The 22,272-nt window shown below is 33.5% G+C and overlaps 1 protein-coding gene across 1 annotated transcript in view; it reads right to left on the bottom strand.

The window, feature by feature from the left end:
- Positions 1-22,272, bottom strand: part of SCN7A (sodium voltage-gated channel alpha subunit 7) — a 92,190-nt gene that overhangs the window by 56,078 nt on the left and 13,840 nt on the right. Inside the window, exons 2-9 of the mRNA XM_055108704.2 lie at positions 19,322-19,569; positions 16,118-16,236; positions 15,694-15,783; positions 14,202-14,330; positions 12,500-12,591; positions 6,249-6,455; positions 5,930-5,999; positions 2,820-2,961 (exon numbers count right to left, since the gene is read on the bottom strand). Coding sequence (XP_054964679.1) covers positions 2,820-2,961; positions 5,930-5,999; positions 6,249-6,455; positions 12,500-12,591; positions 14,202-14,330; positions 15,694-15,783; positions 16,118-16,236; positions 19,322-19,555 — 1,083 coding nt within the window. The 5' untranslated portion in view covers positions 19,556-19,569. The remainder of the gene's footprint in view (positions 1-2,819; positions 2,962-5,929; positions 6,000-6,248; positions 6,456-12,499; positions 12,592-14,201; positions 14,331-15,693; positions 15,784-16,117; positions 16,237-19,321; positions 19,570-22,272) is intronic.

Raw genomic sequence — 22,272 nt, forward strand, 5'->3', positions numbered from 1 at the left:
TACTCTTTGGGAAGAATTGCTAAATTTCCCTATCCATAATTAGTTCAGTTTAAGGCAATGTTCAGGATACAAATCTAGACAAAATCAAAACAAACTCTATCTATATTAGTCAGTAAATAGTTGGAGTACACTATTCCCAATAGCAAAGACTTGGAACCAACCCAATGCCCATCAACGTAAAAAAAGAAAATGTGGCACATATACACCATGGAATACTATGCAGCCATAAAAAAGAATGAGTTAATGTCCTTTGCAGGGACATGGATGAAGCTGGAAACCATCCTTCTCAGCAAATTAACACAGGAACAGAAAACCAAACACCACATATTCTCACTCATAAATGGGAGTTGAACAATGAGAACATATGGGCACAGGGAAGGGAACATCACATACCAGGGGCCTGTTGGGGGGTGGGAGGAAGGGGAGGGATAGCATTAGGAGAAATACCTAATGTAGATGACGAGTTGATGGGGTGCAACAAACCACCATGGCACATACATATATACCTAAGTAACAAATCTGCACATTCTGCACATGTATCCCAGAACTTAAAGTATAACAAACAAACAAACAAAAACTTGGAGTACAATAATGAAGATCCTGAGGGCCCTAATGGCAGGACACTTCCAGACTGGTTCCCTACTTCTTTCGTAGAGGGAAAGAACTGTCTTGAAACAAACGCTAACAAGAAAATTAATTCATACATTTTGGGGGCAATAAGTGAAGAGCAAAACCTGTATTATTATAGCATATACAGTGATATAGCCCATACATATTCACTTATATTTTTATTAAAGTTCCATTAAGAATTCTATGTGTAGATGCTGAGAAATCAAAAAAGTTAAAATAAGACAAAAATACTTATTTTTTTTCTCAGATAGATAAAAAATTAGCAGGTAGTTTCTCAGGTAGTTCATCTCTAAGTGGTAAAATAACCGGACAAGCAACTAAAACACCACAATCTAAGGAAAGTATAGTGGCCCGTAGCATTCCAGTGTAGGATGTGCCTTACTCCTACACTGGGCTTGGGGAAAAGCTCAAGGAAGAAATCATGGTTTCACAGCATAAATTTGAAGCATGAAACTGAAGGCAGATAGGAGGAAACTTAAATTTAGGGAGAGGGTACAACATACATGGAAATATGATATTATGAGAAAAGCTCATTTAGGAAGCAGCAAACCTTTTGAATAATTAAACAGAGAGTATATATTAGAGTATGTTAAGAAATAAATCAGGAGATGTAGGCAGATGAGACCTTGAAGGGCACTATATATCATGCATATAGAGTTGGTATTTGAAAAACACTGAAGGATTTTTAGAAGAAGGATAATAAGATTATTTTAGAAATAAGAACCTCCTAGTGTTTTGGAGAAAGCACTGAATCTTATCAAAGAGACTGGAAATACCAATGCAAGTACTAGTCTAACAAAATTAGAAAAATATAGTTTGTGTAAAAATCTCACTTGTAATATTTTCCTTCTTTTTTTTTTTTTTTACCAAAAATACAATTATGCTGCATGTATGTTTGGTCTATTTGATTTCCATTTAACAATATATTATGAAACTTTGTCTGTGCCCCAAATATATTATATTAGCCTATCATCATTAATGACCCATATATACACATATATTGCCCACAATTTATCAAGTCAACCAAAATAAGCATGGACTGGATGTGTATGTATGTTTGTTTAAAAATAAAGAATGTTCTCCTTCAACTATGAATAACTTCAGAAGTTAGAGTAATGCTGCTTTGAAAATAACACTATTTTCTACTATGATAGAACTTCTCTTCGAAGAAAAACTGAATCCCCATTTTCATGAATATCATACCTTTCTGAGAAACTATGACACATACATAATTAGTTATGGACACAGACTCTCAGAATTTGAATTTCAATTCTCATTACAGTAAGCCTTCTGTTATTGTAAATGGAACATGGTTGAATATTGAACTGGATAAGAAGAAATAGAAGAACAAAAAGAAACAGGACACTGTATATATTCAATAAATAATGGCTTAAGATATGGTAATGTCATAAATTCAAAATGTTTTAACTAAATAATTAATACCTAGATATGTTCTTTATTTAGTGATTACCAAATGCATAATATCATAGGCTTTGAAACAAGACAGTGATCTGAGATCTGGGAGGTTCAACTGCTATAAATTTTGGGAGGGTACTCGACCTCTCTAAATCTTAGTGTCTTCATATAAAAAGCACACACACACAGCTGGGCGAGGTGGCTCACACCTGTAATCCCAGCTCTTTGGGAGGCCGAGGCGGGAGGATCATGAGATCAGGAGATCAAGACCATCCTGGCTAATACGGTGAAATCCCGTCTCTACCGAAAATACAAAAAATTAGCTGGGTGAGGTGGTGGGCGCCTGTAGTCCTAGCTACTCGGGAGGCTGAGGCAGGCGAATGGTGTGAACCTGGGAGACGGAGCTTGCAGTGAGCTGAGATTGTGCCACTGCACTCCAGCCTGGGCGACAGAGCGAGACTCCGTCTCAAAAAAAAAAAAAAAAAAAAGCACACATACAAATACACACACTCTCTTCTCTCTCTTTCTCTCCTCTCTTCTCTCCCTCTCTCTCTGACCTTGTAGAATTGTTTCAAAGATTAAATAAGATATAATACAATACACCTGGCAATGTGGCCAGCATATAATTTGACATTCAGTAATTCTCGTTCTCTTTTGTCTTCCAATTCTTCTGCACATAAAAATTTAAAAAACTATATTATATTTGACCATCATCTTAGGAGCAAGGGCATGGTGCCATTGCTAAGTACAGTACAATTTCTCTCTGTTCTTACCTGGTGATAAAGTACTTCAGGGTAATCCTGAGCCATTAACCGAAATAGGGCAAATAAGGCCCAGCCAAAACTGTCAAAATTTGTGAAGCCTTGATCAGGATTTATGCCAGCTTTTACACACACATATCCTTCAGGACACTGACTAAAGAAGACAAAGAAAAAAACCTGCTTACTATTAGGTGACTATCAGATTATTGTCAAATCATAAATATAGAACATCAGTCCTGAGTAATAGAGAACTCACGCTTCCACAGGGAGAGTAATGTCTGCTCCCAAACAGTTGCCTGCTAAGAAGTCACATGTGAGTTAGATTATAAGTTGATACAGTGAACAGTGTTAATTAAGCGAAAATAAAAAGGGGTCTGAAAAGTGGTTTTTGCCAAGCCATTTTTTTTGTATTTCTTTATTTTTTCATTGACAAAGAGAAACTGTACATATTTGTGAAGTACAACATGCTGTTTTGAAATATGTATATATTGTGGAATGGCCAAATGGAGCTAATTAGCATATGCATACCTCACATACTTATTTTTTTGTGGTGAGAATACTTAAAATCTATCGTCTTATCATTTTTCAAGAATAAAATACCTTGTATTAACTATATCTTTACTACTCCAATATTAAAGGGGAAATATCTGAACATCAGCGTGAAGGTATAACTGATGGAAAATAGTACTGATACAAATACAACTGCAATGGTTGAGGGTATAATTTTCAAATGACTTCGTGTAAAGCCCTTAGAACCCATTATTTAAGGGTGAGAAAACATTTATCGCATCAATAATTTATAAGCAGTATTTGCACATGGGGAGGCAGATCAAATAAAATATTAATTTTATTTCCTTTTAGGGAGTCCTCATATTTCTATCCACTTGGGAGTTTCGGTCTTGTGTTCCATTATTACAGTGGTAGTACAGTAAATCATGCTTCCTCTCTCCACGCCCTTGTGTAGTTTTCTCTCACATTATTTTGGGTTTAGTCATGTTACTTGTTGTAGTTTTAATGGAACAAGGAGAGGTTTAAAAATCACTTGTGCATTGGGACTTGCTACATTGCTGACCCATAGTATCTAAGCAAATGAAGTATTGTTGTTGTCTTGTTGTTTTGGGATAGTTTACCATGCAGCCAAGTATGACTGCTGCAGGTGAAATACTGCATGACTTTCTCTTCTTGCCTTGAAATATACCATTGTATCCTGAATATCCATGACCATGTGTATCCAAAATATATCCAAAATGTATTTCGGGTCATATTTGAGCTTGGAATGTACATAAAAGGAATTAGCTGAAATGGGATGGGACAGATACAAAGAGATGGGTTCACCATTTGGATATGAGAACAGAATGGGAGCCCAGCAGGAGCTGGGCAAAAAAATATGTACTGAGGCCGGGCGCAGGGTGCATTGGCTTATACCTATACCCTCAGCACTTTGGGAGGCCAAGGTGGGTGGATCGCTTAAGCCCAAGAGATCAAGACTAGCCTGGGCAACACGGTGAAAACCCATCTCTACTACAAACACAAAAATCAGCCAGTAGTGGTGGCACATGCCTGTAATCCCAGCTACTTGAGAGGCAGAGGCACTAGAATTGCTTGAACCCACGAGGCAGAGATTACAATGAGCACAGATTGTGCCACAGCACTGCAGCCTGGGCAACAGAACAAGACTCGGTCTCAAACAAACTATATATATACACATACACACACACACATATATATATATGACACACATATGTGTATATATACGTATATATACATATATACGTATGTGTATATGTATATACGTGTGTATATATATACACATATATACACATATGTGTGTATACATATGTGATATATGTATGTGTGTATATATATACACACACACATACATACATATATGTGTGCTGAGCAAGTGAGAAAATGTCAAAATCCCCTGAATTTAACTAAACCATATAACTCATGCTCTCCTCCCCCAGAAGCCTTTGGTTAACCTGGGCACCAGAGTGTAAGAAAGAACTGAGTTTACAGATGGCTGCCAAGTCATCCCAGCTAAGCAAAGCAACAGGAGGGAATTACATGAGTCACATTGCTGAGAAGTGCCCTGTTTCCCCATTATGAATTGTAATTTTCATTTGAAATTATAGGAAAACGAGACATGACAGTTATGTCATCTCACTTAAGAATTATTTTGAAATGCTGATTTTAAGAACGAGGTTTTTATTAATGTAAATTATAGTTATAAAAACATAAAAGAGATTAAATAAGTGAAATATCAGCATATCTTTTTAATTTTTTTTTAAATGGATGTGAGGCTTTCAATGTTGCCCAGGTTGGCCTCGAACATGCAGCCTTGCCTCTTTGCATGCCAGGACAACCAGCCCGAGCTATCGCGACTCCCATTAGCCTATCTTTAATATTTCTTTTCTCCCAAAACTTCTTTCCAAATGATAGATTTATATTGTCTTTCTTGGTCATTCTCACTAGCTCTGGAGCACTCTTGAAAACAGAAGATAAGATTCTTGTGTAAGTCCCAGCTCTGCCATTTACTAGCTTCTAGACCCTGAAGAAATCATTGAATTAGTCTGCCTATTGCTTTTTTAATAAAATTGGATGAATAGTATTCCACATTGCATACTTCTGCTATGGTCTGAATGTTTGTGTCTCCTCAACATTCATATTGAAATTCTAACTCCCAATGTGATTAGGAGATGGGGCCTTTGATAGGTGATTAGGTCACGAGGGTGAAGTCCTCTTGAATGTGATCGATATCCCCAGAGAAAAGGCCTGAGAGAAACCTCTGGCCTCGTCTGCTATGTGAGGACACAGCAAAAAGGTACCATCTATTGACCAGAGGACAGGCCTTCACCGGACACCAAACTGGCCCAGCACCTTGATCTGGACTTCTCAGCTTCCCCGACTGTGAGTAATACATTTCTGTTGTTTTTAAACCAACCAGTCTGTGGTATTTTGTTAATGCAGCCCGAGTAGACTAAGACAACTTCTCAGTATAGTTTTGATGATGAAATGAGATAATACAATCAAATGGGAAGCAACAGTAAAAGCAATAGTCCTTCATTAAGTACTATTGACAGGTGATAATGATTTAATAGAATAAAACTAATACCACCTACCCAGCATCTGTCCTGTTGCCACAAAGGAGAGCATATCTTTCTCCTTCCAAATAATAAAAGTTTTCTGTTTCTGAAAAACAGGCAAGAAATGATATTCTCTATGTAATTATGAGTTAGCACCACAGTAGAAGTCCATTTGGATCTCTGCAGAAGCTAAAATCCCTTTCTGCAATTGTGAAGAAAAGAGCAAATATCCTTGCCTTTCAACCAATGCCTTTGGGAATCCAACAAAATGTTGAGTGTTCAACATCTCTGGGAAGACTGCTTTGCCTTTAACAAAAGTTTCAATTTTTGATATATATGGCAAGGTGATTCTTACCGCGAGTATAATATGGGTTTCCAGTTCTGTTGTGCAGGGTTTCATTTTCATTCTCTTGGGGCCATCGAAAACATTTATGTTTCAAGTTGCCCATGAAGAGCCCCATCCCAATTAGAGAAAATATGCTCAGAAAAAACAGAGTTAGGATAATGACACCAATAAGCTTCTTCAAGCAGTGGATCAGGACCCCTACAAGGGATTTCAGACCTGGAAAGAGAAACATTTGTTTTTGAAATAATGTAATATCTTAGAAAAGCACTATTGGCAAACCTCTCCCACAGCAACTGCATACTCCATTGAAATCAATAGTTTTATCTTATAATGTAATTCTAATTATTTGGGTCTCATAAATAAAGTGAATACTAAATCAAAAGTTGAGGTTTATGTATTATTGCTAATTTTTAACACCTAACAAAATAATTCAGACACACTATTTAAAATTAATCATTTGTTTGTTTCTCTTTACAAAGAAAAACAATCTCCCTCTCTTGGTATCTACTTGTCATACTAACCTCCAGTGTTTGCAAACATAAAGAAAAGTGTAAGGTTATAAATCAAAATTAAAATGTTCTTGAAAAAAGAAACATTTTGAAACAGCAGTATTCTATGTTATTCTTTAATTGACTTTATAATAATTCAATTTGAATAATTTCAATAAGCAGGAAAGAGAATAACACAACTGTGATCTATGTAAACCGTATTTATATCAGAATACTAATAGATAACTCAAACCTAAAGCTGGCTTTATTTAAGGATATTCATTTTTCTAATTATAAATAACACATGCTGACTTCTGAAAGTAGAAAACAAGAAAAAACAAAAATAACATAATCATATCTCATAGAATAAATTACTATTAACTTTTTTGTATATAAACTTTCTTTCTTTCTTCCATCCTTCCCTCCCTCCTCCCTTTTCTTTTTCACTTGCTCTCTTATTTGCTAGTCTGTGTGCATTAGTATCCTAATAACTGCTCAAAACAATAATGAATGAGAATATACTAACTCTGTGATGTTAACTATGCAAGTAGTCAACATTTGTATGCCTTAGTTTTATAATTTTTTAAAATGGAAATAATACCTACTTTCTATCTTATTGTGAGAATTGAAAACTATCATTTGAATGACCGCAGATGATTAGATTTCTTGAGTAAAATATGACAGGGTTCAAATAAAGTCATTCTTGTGACTACAGAAGTGTGATAATCCAGATTAAATATACAATTTTAATTTGACATCATAATAAAATATGTTTATAGCCTCCTTTTACCACTTAGAATTATATCATTCTTTTTACTATAAGCAAATCTTTTCAAAGTATTATACTAGATATATAATAGAATTTCTGTGTCAAATATACAACAGTGGTTTACCATTGATACACATGTTCACATAGTTTTCGAGAGATGAGGAACCAATGTATAAACCAGACTATAAGCCTTCACTAGAACTGGAACATTTTGAAATATTGTTGGCAGTTTATTAGAAAAAAATAAAATGACTTCAATGTAACTTCTATAGTTACTATTCCAAACTTTTAAAATAGGTGTACTTGCACTGTGTGCTTATTTGGCAACTGTCATGAGTCCTTAGTGTATCTTTATACTTAATTTTTTTCATATTGTTTTGTTGGAAATGTTTTAAGAAAAGCAATTCTTAAAGAAAAATATATTTCTGTGTTTATATATATGTGTTTATATATATATGTTTATATATATGTTTATATATATATACACACACACACACAGATAGATAGATAGATAATTTCCATCATATACCCAGTTTTTGGCAGAGCCTTAATTTTACTACTGACATTTTGTTTGATGGAAAAAAAATGACACCATCACATTTTTATAAAATTAAGTTTGTTAATAATTTTCATTAGTATATACTAATTATATTTTGTTAAAAAGTTCTGGGTCTTACGCCAATTTCGATCTTAATTTTCTGGTATAACTTCCTCCTCCTTTTAAATTTTAACCTTTGTTTTGCTTAGCTTAAGTAAGTCTATTATAGAGTTTAATTGTATTTCTGACTTCATATTAAAGTCTCTGCCTTGATAAAAAAAATTTAAACCAATTGCATTTATTTTCATAAAAACCCTAGAAGAAAACCTAGGCATTACCATTCAGGACATAGGCATGGGCAAGGACTTCATGTCCAAAACACCAAAAGCAATGGCAACAAAAGACAAAATTGACAAATGGGATCTAATTAAACTAAAGAGCTTCTGCACAGCAAAAGAAAGTACCATCAGAGTGAACAGGCAACCTACAAAATGGGAGAAAATTTTCGCAACCTACTCATCTGACAAAGGGCTAATATCCAGAATCTACAATGAACTCAAACAAATTTACAAGAAAAAAACAAACAACCCCATCAAAAAGTGGGCGAAGGACATGAACAGACACTTCTCAAAAGAAGACATTTATGCAGCCAAAAAACACATGAAAAAATGCTCATCATCACTGGCCATCAGAGAAATGCAAATCAAAACCACTATGAGATACCATCTCACACCAGTTAGAATGGCAATCATTAAAAAGTCAGGAAACAACAGGTGCTGGAGAGGATGTGGAGAAATAGGAACACTTTTACACTGTTGGTGGGACTGTAAACTAGTTCAACCATTGTGGAAGTCAGTGTGGTGATTCCTCAGGGATCTACAACTAGAAATACCATTTGACCCAGCCATCTCATTACTGGGTATATACCCAAATGACTATAAATCATGCTGCTATAAAGACACATGCACACGTATGTTTATTGCAGCACTATTCACAATAGCAAAGACTTGGAACCAACCCAAATGTCCAACAATGATAGACTGGATTAAGAAAATGTGGCACATATACACCATGGAATACTATGCAGCCATAAAAAATGATGAGTTCATGTCCTTTGTAGGGACATGGATGAAATTGGAAATCATCATTCTCAATAAACTATCGCAAGATCAAAAAACCAAACACTGCATATTCTCACTCATAGGTGGGAACTGAACAATGAGATCACATGGACACAGGAAGGGGAATATCACACTCTGGGGACTGTGGTGGGGTGGGGGGAGGGGGGAGGGATAGCATTGGGAGATATACCTAATGCTAGATGACGAGTTAGTGGGTGCAGCGCACCAGCATGGCACATGTATACATATGTAACTAACCTGCACAATGTGCACATGTACCCTAAAACTTAAAGTATAATAAAAAAAAAACAGAAAACAGAAAAAAAAAGAATAGTAAAATTTAATTGCCCTTGTAACAGTATTAAGAGGTGAGAACTTTGAGAGGTGACTAGGCAATGAGAACTCCAGCCTCATGGGTAAGGGTAAGTTTGGATAAGTTTGGACTTCTCTTGCCCTCTCTTGCCCTTCTGCCTTCTGCTATAGGATGGTGCAGCAAGAATGTGCTCACCAGATGCTGGCCCCTCAATCTTTGACTTCCCAGCCTCTGGAACTATAAGCCAATAAATTTCTGTTCATTATAAATTAAAAAAAATTATTTTCATAAATTAGGTTTACACTGGAATATACCTTTACTTTTTCTGATTTCTATATTCTCCTTATTATTCACTGTGTTTCTTTTCCTTTGTCAATAAATTTACTGTGTCTATTTTTTCCTTTATTATTTTAGATAAAATACATGTTTTGAGAACTTATATCCAATTTAAGTTCCTATTTTGAAATAACATGCATATCTCTACATCAATAAGACTGTGTCTACTCAGTCCCACCACATAAGGTGAGAAAATAACTGTATTTCTTACATTTCTCTATTCTTACTTCTCAGTTTTTGTTAATATAATTAATGACCTTTGACCTAGTTATAATTGTTGAATTATGTATTTTGTATCACATATTATCTATCATGATTTATAGAAAGGATAAAATTCAAATCCTTACAAGGGCTTGCCAGGAAGCATAAATTCACACAAACAGAGAGTTGAGAGGACTCAGATGAATCTGCCTGACTGAAAGTGGCAGCCGTTCTTCATCTACAGCAGGTTGTTGCTGTTCATAAATGTAGGTGGACCTATCCTGACAATTCAAGTTAAATTGGATTTCAAAATAAAATCATTAAATTTTTATAATATTGACATCTATTTCAAAGTTTTCTAAAACACAAATAAAATATGTCTCTAGTTCAAGAATGAACCACGGAAGTCCCTGTGGTAACTTCTGATTTATAATATTTGCATTCTGTTTTGCAACTCACTAACAGCAGTAATTTGCAATCCATTCTGTGTCGAAATGGTTTCAGAGCTCGTTGCAATTACTTTTAGAAATACTCTCATTGCTAAATATTTCATTTTCATACTTATTTTTTCAGCAGATATTCTGAAAAGACACACATGTACAGTTTGAGAACTCTTGCATAGCTGAGAACATACATTTGTTGACTACACATACAAATGACAGCCAAGTATAGAATTCTAGTGTCTCAACTTCCCTGCCTACACTTTCCCCCCAAACTCTGAAACTCCACTGTCTACTTAAGTTTACTATTAACATGCGGTCTAAGGGTGACCTGTCCACGATGTATGTTTCTTGCCCTTTTGCTTGAAGAATTTTATAATACTTTTATTCTTTAATACTTTACATTTATAACATTTTACAATATGTCTAAGTGTGTATTGTAGTTATTATTTATCCAGTATAAGCTGATCTCTTTCATTTGTAGGGTCTTTTTCCAGTTAAAAATTTTTTAAAGTTTTTTCTATTGTATATATTTCAATAATTTGTCTTTTATATTCATTCTGGTCTGTTTTCAGGATCACCGTTTATGCATAAGATGGAATTTAGTTTTTTCTCCTTCATTAATCCATTCCATTTTTCAGTTCTATTGTATTAATATAGAATTCCTCTAGTCTTTATACAAGTGTGCTTGTTTGATGCACTTATAATACTATTTTATGGCTTCCATTACCACTGAATATTCATCTAGGGTAGTGTAATTTTTATCACTTTTTTGTCTTAAAGTTAGTTATATTTGCCTATATTACTCTCTCATTTCATCTTCTGTTGAGAGAATGTAAAAAGATAATTTATTATGTATGCTTCTATTTTTAATCACATTTATTTTAAAAGAGGATACTTTCTTTCTATTAAATATATGTTTATCTTTCTATATTGCAAAATATTTTCATACACTCCATATTGCTGGTATGTGTCTAGTATATTCTCCCTTGAAAAAAAGAGTGAGAGGTCCCTACTAGCCTGCAGGCTTCCAACTCTAGTGAATGAATTCTTCTTGTATTATTACAACTTGAATTCATCTGATTTATTTAATAATTCTTACCTCTAGTCTTAAGATGAAGATGCATGTGAAATATGTGGGGAGTAGTAAGGGAGCTAGAGCTGTGAAAATTCCCACCAGGTTAACTCTCACTAATTGATTCCTTCACTAGATTTGGTAAAGCTGCCATGCCACAGACAGTTTTTATTAAACAGCTTTACTGAGATATAATTCACAAGCCCCACAATTCAACAGCTTAATGTGTACAATGTGGTCTTCTTTCATAGACCAGAAAGAAGCCTGTAGGCTTTGTTTTTGCTTTTATTACATTCCTCCTTTGTTTTCTTGATACAGCTATTTCATAACACTTCTGAATTGCAGCTAAAACATTCTGGGTAGAGTTGTTCTTATCTAATTGTCCTTATTCATTCACAATAACAAACTAGAAGGTGTTGGTGTGTTTCTGTTAGAATGTCTTTAGAAATGAGAGCTGTAACTTAGTCTTCAGCATCTTCCATCAATGTGGTAAAGTTGCAACCACATTGATGGAAGATGAATTTTGTGGCATGTGAATTGCACCCTATCCAAGCACTCAAAGCAAAGGGGAATTCATCTTATTTTATATTACTTTGTTCATGTCAACTGGTTTCTTGATAAAATGAGGAAAAGAAAGAGGCAGATTAGACATCTGTCTAGACCACTATTTCTCTCAGAAGTCTAAGAAGAATTTTATAAGTTCATATTTAATTTGTAAGAATTATAAATTAAAATATATTTCATTGATGTATATATTATGGTTTTGTAAAAATTGAGCCTACACCAAATAAATAACAGTCAATGTACTTTTTTTCTTCTCTTTCCTGGAGTGACATAAATGTAAATTTCAGATAACTCACTGGTTTCAAAGTGGAAACACTATTCAATATTTCCTCTGAACAACAACAGGGAAGTTCAGGTGAATACATGGCAGTACATAAAACAAAATGAAGAAAAGACATTCAATGCAATTTCTTACCTTGATTTAAAGGAATAATTTTTAAAATTCTCAAAGTTCTTGCAGTTTGAAGCATTGGAATGAAGTCTACAGGTGAGTATCTTATAATAACCCTGTGGAATTAAATTAGAGTTACTTAAAAGTCATATTACATCTGTGCTACTTATTCTTGGCTTTTTATGGTTATTGAAACTTATTTTTAAAACCATATATGCAAACATTTCCCTTGATCACATGATTCCATATTGCAAACAGTTTTATTATTGATTAGAAGACAAAGATTGCTACAGTGGAAAGTGGCCAGGTAAATATTAATCTATATTATGAGAGTTTACAAAAGTTTGACACTGTGAATGCTCAATTTCTCATCAAATATTCTATACTATGTTCATAAATCTTTTATCTAATTACTGAAAAGATAGTTACAATGAAAAATGAATATCTAGTGTTTTAAGGAATAAGATTCATTTTAAGTATTTAAACTTACAGTGATGATGATGGTAATTATGGTGGTGATATGAGAATAAAGATGAAGAGAGGATGAGGATGAGGATGATGGTGATGAAGGTATAAGCAGACTGTGTGTTGATTAAGGGCACAGACTCTGAAGCCAGACTGCTTGTGTAGAAATCCAGGCTGTACCATGAACTAACTGTGCAACATGAGCAAATTATTTAAATCTTTCTTGCCTCAGTTTCCTCAACTGTAAAGTGGGGTTAATAATACTTTCTGATTCAGAGGGTTTTTTGAGAGATTTAATGAATTAATTTATGTGAAGTACATAGAAGAGCACCTGGCACATAGGAAGGGCTCTGTAAGTGTTAGCTAACAGAAACAGCAAAACAGCAAAGATAATGGTAATAATAGTAAAAGTAGTGATGGTAATAATTACAGTGATATGAGACACTATGTTAGATTGCTTACAACATAGCAGGCATCTTTATGCTGTTTATAAATGTTATTTTAAAAACTGACCCAAAATCTACAAATAGAAAATTACTTTAAATTATTTTTAACAAGAGTTTGATGCCAGTAATGATTTCCATAGCTAGAAAACAGAATACACTAAATAGAAGCATTTAAAAAAGAGACATGAAATTGTTAGAATTGTATGAAGCATTCCAGAAAATGTGGGGGGGGGTGGTGTTTAAGATATGTTATTCTGATCTCTAGCATATTTACTGGTCTTAAGCAATGTAGCTACATGCAACGTAGATTGGGAATTGAGAATCAAATCTGCTAGGACCTTCTCCTAAGTATTCAAGGGATTTGCTCACTGATCACTAAAAGGCACACTTAAAATGCAGAAATTCAGTCTTTATCGTTCTTGCTCCAAATAGAAAGCAGAAAATAACCCACTCCTTTCATTCTTTTTTTTATTATTATACTTTAAGTTTTAGGGTACATGTGCACAAATGTGCAGGTTAGCTACATATGCATACATGTGCCATGTTGGTGTGCTGCACCCATCAACTCGTCATTTAACATTAGGTATATCTCCTAATGCTATCCCTCCCCCTCCCCCCACTCCTTTCATTCTTATTGCATCTTCTGAGGACTAGGTCAGAGGCAGCTGAGAGAGCTCACTATGACTATAACTTTGAAGTATTCTTCACTTGCAGACTATCTGCAGGCTGAAATCTTTGTAGATGTCAATTATTTTTTATGAAAAACATTTTCTGAGCAAAACATTAAAATAGACTCAATTTAAAGAAATACTCACTCAAACACAGTTACGCTGAAATCGAGCCAGTTCCATGGATCACCGAGGAAGGAAAATGATCCTGCCCAGACACCTCTTGCAAAGAGTTTTACAAGTATTTCAAATGTGTAAATTCCAAGCAAAGTATTCCTGCAGAAATTTTTTCATATAAATATTATTGGTGAGAATAATACATTGTCAACTCTGAAATACTATGTTTATGATAACTAGCTGGCATTTAAGAATACGTCATCAAGAAGGTGAGACCAGGTCTACTTGGTAGGCCAAAACCAACCAACCACCAATAAATTAGACAACATTCAAGAAAGCAAGTGCTCCTTGAGCCCTAGCTCAATGCTTTAAACAGAATTTAAAGCCCTAGCTCAATGCTTTAAATAGGGTAGGCTGTGTCTTATAGCATTTGTCATGACATTTGACTTTTAAATTTTTTTATTACTGTAGCCATGTAGTATAATTTGAAGTCAGGTAACAAGATGCCTCCAGCTTTGTTCTTTTTGCTTAGGATTGCCTCAGTTATTTGGGCTCCTTTTTGGTTCCATATGAATTTTCTTTTACAGGAACATGGATGGAACTGGAGACCATTATCCTTAGCAAACACAGAAATGGAAAACTAAATACTGCATGTTCTTACTTAGAAGTGGGAGCTAAATGATGAGAACACATGGACACATAGAGGGGAGCAACAGACACCGGGGCCTTTTGGAGGTTAGAGGGTGGGAGGAGAGAGAGGATCATGAAAAAAATAACTAATGAGAACTAGGCTTAATACCTGCGTGATGAATAATCTGCACAGCAAAACCCCATGACCCAAGTTTACCTATGGAACAAACCTGCACTTGTGCCTCTGAACTTAAAAGTTAAACAAAAAGTAAAAAAAAAAAAAAAAGTTCAATAAATCCTAGCTGAGAGGTGATAGTCTTTATATATTATGTAGGTAAATGACAAAAACATCAAATATCAAATTTGCTCCCTATAGGGATTACACAATAATTAATAATCATCATTAAGGGCATGTGTAAGATCTAATTTTATTATATATATATTCAAGGATTTTTTATGGTGATATTGTTATAGTCACCTTCCAAAATCAACTAGTTTTAATAATAATATTAAAACTCAAAAGGTAACTTCAAGAAAGCCTTTTCCTCCAGAAAATTTAATGGGCCTTTCCATCCTTACAGTCTAATGCAAGTCATACTACTGGTATGTCCTAGGAAAGACAGGAATAGAACAGAAAGGGAGAAAGTGATTTTCTTAATGAATGGAAAGGAATGAAAGTTACCTGAGTTAGAAGCAAATCAGGAATGAGATTGCAATAGCAAAAAAAATAGATGTGAAGCACTGAAATATTATCTTAATCATTAACAAATATTATATTTATTATAATATAAAATATAATGTGTCATAATTCAATGTTATTAAAATAAAATGTAAAATATTAAAAATATACAATTATATATGATATTATGTATAAAATAATTATATAACATACTCTAATACTGGTCTCCACTTTGGCAAATTAGTCAGGGACATGAATACGCAATCAATCAGGACACTAATTAGAATAAGCAGTTGGAAAAAGGTAGCTTATAGTCAAGGAATAATAGTTAATAAATAATATTGGAAAAGATATATTTCTATTATATATATTTCTTAAATGTTGAAAAATATTAATCTTATTGAACAATGGGCATTAATATTTGTTAATATTTACTATCGTCGTGTATATTAGAAAATATACTTTATATGTATTTTCAAATGTGGAACACTTAGTGAAGTATAATCTAGATTTCAATATGACCCAACATGAGATATAAATTGAAAAGAGAAAAATACTGCAGAAATAATTGAATAATAGTATAGTTGCAGTTAATGTCAGCAGAGTTTAAAGTCAACAAGTCAACAGAAAAGGATATGGATGTACCAAAACCTTGATAGTTGTTCTTCTAATACAATTGAAAGGAGACAATGTACACAAGATGGAAGCCGCATTGAATCTGAAGATTGTTCTATTTTTATTTAATACTATGAAAGTCTGTAAGAAGAAAAGCGATCAAGTGAAATTAGAACTCAGAACCATAATCTCATCAATTATGCAATATATTGCCAATCAATCATCATTATAGTCTTGGACTCTAAAAGCCATACTCTTCTTTTTTTATATATTTTTATAGACTAAGTCAAATGGAAAGATTTTAGATGTTTTTATTCATATTTAGGCTTGCCTGTTTATCTACCATTTTTGCCTTTTTGAGTTTTTTGCTACTGTTACACCCGAGAAAGTTGATTGTCTCAAGCCAACCCCTGGTCTCCTTAGAGAACTAACAGAATAGGAAGAACACAATATCCCAATGGCTCACGAAGATCCATTTAAAAATGCCAGAGCTGGTGTATCTGAGAACGTTAATGAATGTTAAAAGTTCAATTTTATTTCAGAGCAAATCAAATGTGGGATTATGATAGCAAAGAAGATCCAATGAATTGAAATAGTACATTAATTCTTAACAATTGTCTACAAAATAAAACCAAACTTGCATGATATCATTAACATACATATATCTAAACCAGAAATTTATATCATGTAAACCTAATACGTTGAGATATTAAAGCATTAAAATTCTAACAAAAAATAATGAAATATCAGAAATATTCTGAAATTAAAATTGAGTCATATATCTATGTGTACATGCTTGTGTATGTACATGAATGTGTGTGTATATATATATATACCTGTAAATGAGCAAGTTTGCATATTTTTATATTTGTGTGTGTGTATATATATATATATATATATATATATATACGCACATTCAGTGAAAGTGTGTATATATATCCACCATATATCCATTTGGAAAAATCTTATTGTGGGGTATAAATAAATACAAATGTGAATATTTTATAGCTTACAGTCTAAAAGAGTGTATTTTATAATTTATAACATATAACATACTGAAACTATAAATTATAGTATACTAAAATTATATATTAAATATAATCTATTAGATACTACCATATTATATGTTATACAGAGGTGATTATTTCTATTTATATTTGTATATATACAGAAAAATAGGCTACTTAGTACAAATATATATTCAACAATATTTCATGAATAAGTGTTCTAAATGGAAACCAAATTGTGATATAATTCTTAATAAAATAATATTTTTCTAACACACAATCCGTGAACACTTTGACCTATACTATAGCTATTTTCCCTCTATTTTAAATGCAAACAGAAAATAAAAATTAAAAAGAGTCAAAGTAAATCTGATTTTTTAAAATGTGCTTTTCATGCTATTTTCCAGAACAATCTCAAACTTCACACAAGATGTAATATATGCCATTGTGATGAAATGACTAATTTTAGGTATAATAATCTCCCAATTTAAGAGCTGAAATTGTTTTGTTAACTATAAAAGTATTTATTTTATGCCACTTTTAACAGAATAAACCAAATACAACTCAAATAAATTGTCGTTTGTAACAGCACTTTTCTACCAAGCTATCCGTGCAGTTCTTGCTCCAGATGTTTCATGGGAACTAGACCAAGAGTAACTCTGGGCCTTGGTTTATTTTTCAAAATCTTTGGTTTTGTCTTCAATAACAGAACTAGCACTTTGCCAACCATGTCTGTACACGCAGCAGGGTACTCAGAACTCTGCAATATTACACCTATCCCTACAGTTACTGTGCCATATCAATTATTATGACATAAACATAGCAAAAACTGAATGTAGAGGTAATTGAGATGAGGGCCCAACTTATACTTTCACTAAAATGCTCTCAAGATTAAGCATGTATATTATAACAATGCTGCATAATGCCCATGGAGGCTACCCGAGATATTGCAGTCTTTTAAGTTAATATATACATTTCTACTGTAAAATGTCAATAATCTTCCACCATGACAAGTATTCCAAAGAACTGTAATTTATTTAAAAAAAAAATCACTTTGTCTTCCATCCAGAGAATGTGGTGCAATTCCTTGTCACCCATTTGATAATATCATTGAATGCTCTACAAGAATATCAAATTACGTTTGCTATGAAGCTAATCATCACCTCCCCCGAATCTGATATTCTTTCTAGTTATTTCATTTTGTCAGTGGCATCACCATTCCTCTAAGCTGAAAACCTTGGCATTTTTAGTCAGTCAGGTCATGCTGTTTCTTCTCAGCTTTGTTCTCTCTGTCTCCTTGCAACTTCAGTCCCGGATTACTCTCTGTGTTATTTCATCTTTCTAGTCCTGTCTCTTCCATGCAATCATCATTTAGAAATCTGCTGGGTTAACGCTACTTAAACATTATATTCATTGCATCAGTCCTTTGATCACCATATTAAATCCATGTTGACATCTCCATTATCTCACCTCATATCTCGTAACTTGCAACAGCTAAGTTTCCAGTTATAGCATCACTTTCTCTTTTCCTCCTTCCAGAATCATTCTCTGCTCTTGCCTACACATAGGTCTTCTCTTTCCCTTATTAAAACTTTGAAGTGCTCTTTAAGCTATAACTCAAATTCTGCATCCTTAATGATTCTTTCAGCTTCATTGGTTCATACCAATCTCTGATTTCTAAATGCAATTATTTTCATATTTAGCATTTTGTGCTTGTTCTGGGATTGGACATATAGTAGTAGGTGCCTAAAGTCATTCTGGAGATAAGGAGTAAGTGTATGTATGTATGAATGAATAAAAATGATAAATAACATACGGGTTGTATTTACTTTTCTAACTTCTAAGTTCATCATATTGAACATTTTAAATTGTTGAGCATATTCTAGGCATTTTATAGGCATTTTAAAATTGATAACCACAAATGGACAATCATCATGTTCCCTTAAAATATTTCACTTACATTAAGGCATACTAATACATATATTATGAAGTAGAGTAATCCAAAAGATACTGCCTAACCAGGTAAGATATCAGTTTTGACAAAAATCTCCAATATGTGTGCTCCCAAAATGAGATATCTTATGTCGTTCTGTAAAATTTAAAATCAGATCTTGCTCTGTTTTTCATTATCTTTTTGTATCCTATCTCAATTACATTTTCTGTATGTCTGGAAATAAAATAATAAAAATGTCATCAGAATAATCTCAATTAATACTCACATTTTTTTTCTTGTAGTAGTATGGGTCCACATCTTCCAAGGGCTCTGACACCATTCCTTGAGAAAGGTTTCCATAAATAAATGGAAGCTCTTTGCCAACTTCCAAATCAGGATTTGGCTTTAAATCTTCTTCTTCATGGTCCTCATTATGTGTTTTAGCAATATGCTGTTTTATAAGTTCAAAAGACTCTTTAGTGAAGGGAACAAGGCCCTTAGGTTCTGGTGAAGCCAACATTTCCAATTTTGTACCTGCAAAAAATTCTGTATTAAAGTTGGGTATACTAATAAAACATAAAAGTACAAAAGATTAGGACATGAAAAATAGAGACCAGTAAACTGAATGTATGCATTTAAAGAACATATTCCTTAGTTTTGTAGAAATCTAAGTTGTCCTGAGTTTTATTGTACTTAATATCAGACTTGTAATTTCATGAGTAACTCAATCTGCTTCACTTATTCACCGTTTTAACACTCTTTTACTGAAATCTACCTTTCAACTTCTCCATTATAATAAAAGAGATATTTTTTAGAAAGATCTTTTTTGCTAGAGATACTTTTTTCTGGCCAAATCCAATTATTTCCCTGTGAGACATATTTAACAACTGACTACACTTTTCTTCTTTAAACTTACTCATCATTGGCTCTGCACCCTACTCTTCCATGTCTCTTTTTGTATCTCTGATTACTTTTTTCAAATCAATTACAGTATCGATCAAATATTAACCCAAATTTACATCAGGTATATCTCACACAAACATGGCACATGTATACATATGTAACAAACCTGCACGTTGTGCACAGATACCCTAGAACTTAAAGTATAATAAAAAATATATATAATATATATAAAAAGAAAAAAAATATTAACCCAAATTTTAACTCTGATATCTCTTAAGGGTTTGCCTTCTTCCTCTGTTTTATCTATCATTCTGATGAATGCACAGGCAAACAGAGTTTTAATTACTCTTTGCATTCAAATATTTATCAAGTACATGTGAATATTTCCCAAATGCTTTCTTCCCCCAGCTGTCTATATAGTAACTTCACCAATGGCAGCAACTTAACAGGTAAAAACAAAATTATCTTTCTGCATGACTAGAATTACTCTTTAACCTGTGAGCTACTGTAAAAATAAAAACTCAAACTAATTATCTTGAAAATTACTGATGGCATTTTTCTCTCTGTCATCAATCCTTATACACAAAATAATTTTCTTTCAATAATTTTCTATGATTCTTGAATACTATTTATTTATATATGTCCTTGAACGTAATCATCTTTGTAATTCTATCTTTGGGGTACTCTAGTAGTCTTCACATATTTCAACTCTAGTCTTTACCTATTTCAAGTTATCCTATAGGCAACTCAAAGTAGTGTTCATTAAATATAATTTCATGCATCAATTCCCCATTCATGAACCTGGTTCTTTTTTCACATATACAAATATTTTATTTTACTAATTTGTTCCAGTCCAATTCCTGTCAAAATTTACTCTTCCAATGATTCTATTCAATGTCAAAAGATTGATTTTTCTTTATTTGTTTGTCTAAACACTCTTTGTAATTTTATTATTGCAATTAAAGATAATAAATTTTGGTTTTGATATTGTGGCATTTTGCATCTGTGTATTTTCTCTCACAATGCTGGCACTAGCTGAATTACTTCTATAAGATTTTCCCAAGACAGAAATCACCCACACATATATATACTCACACATATGTTCTACTTCAGAATTTTTCACTGTTGTGCAAAAGTGAGTTGTTTAATACTTTAACACATTACTTGTCTATTAATTAAAAGTAAGCATAAGATAAGTATTTAATATTATTGGGACACCATTCATTGCAAGAATCAGACTTCAACTGCTAGCATAAGTAAATGACGGGCAGGATATATTTTAAATACACAAAATGCAATCTTATAGACATTCAAGGGGAGGATACATGGTACATTTCTGTGTTATAAATGTTCTGTGGAAAATAAAAATGAGAAGTAAAGATGAAAATAAAATATTGGGATGACTACTTATGCCTTTTGTGGAATCAAGTTCTCTGGGTTTTGCTTTGCTTTTCATGTCTGCTGCATTCTACTTAAAGAATGGCTTCCTTTCCTTACATCTAAGAATACACAGAGACTAAAAATATTGACAGTCTTAACTTTATTTGGTTTTTCAGTTTAAGTTTTGACCACATACCTATAACATATGTCTCAAAAAAAAGGTAAACAGAAATATACTTTGACTGATCCCAGCCTCTGGATTCATTTACAAGAACCAGTCACAAATGACTGGTTCAGTCATTTGTAATCAAAGACAGGGATATTTTTGCAATAGCAGTGGTTTCTTATGCCCAAGTCCCTCAAGAGATGTTTCAGAGATAGGGTACAAGGAAATTTTAAAGGGAAGAATATGTGCTAGGAAGATCAAAATGTACCTACTTAGCGCTGTCTTCCCAGACTAATGGTATAAAAACTCACCTTAAAATTTACTTATTTCCAAATATCTGAGACATTATAAATTTGCTAAGATTATTTATAGATACCATATGCACATATATACAAACATGCATATGGTCACATTTCACATATTAAACTTTATTAAGGGGAGACAAGATGCTCTGAATAAGTACAATTTATGAGTATAAGCTACAGATAACCAAGTTTTCTCTTACATATGAAATTTTTTCCTTTAAAATAGCCTTTCAGGCCGCGCACGGTGGCTCATGCCTGTAATCCCAGCACTTTGGGAGGCTGAGGCGGGCAGATCACGAGGTCTGGAGATCTAGACCATCCTGACTAACACGGTGAAACCCCGTCTCTGCTAAAAATACAAAAACATTAGCTGGGCGTGGTGGCGGGCGCCTGTAGTCCCAGCGACTCGACAGGCTGAGGCAGGAGAATGGCATGAGGCCGGGAGGCGGAGCTTGCAGTGAGCCGAGATCGCACCACTGCACT

The sequence above is a fragment of the Pan paniscus genome, chromosome 13 (assembly GCF_029289425.2).
Source record: "Pan paniscus chromosome 13, NHGRI_mPanPan1-v2.0_pri, whole genome shotgun sequence".
NCBI classification, from domain to species: Eukaryota; Metazoa; Chordata; class Mammalia; order Primates; family Hominidae; genus Pan; species Pan paniscus.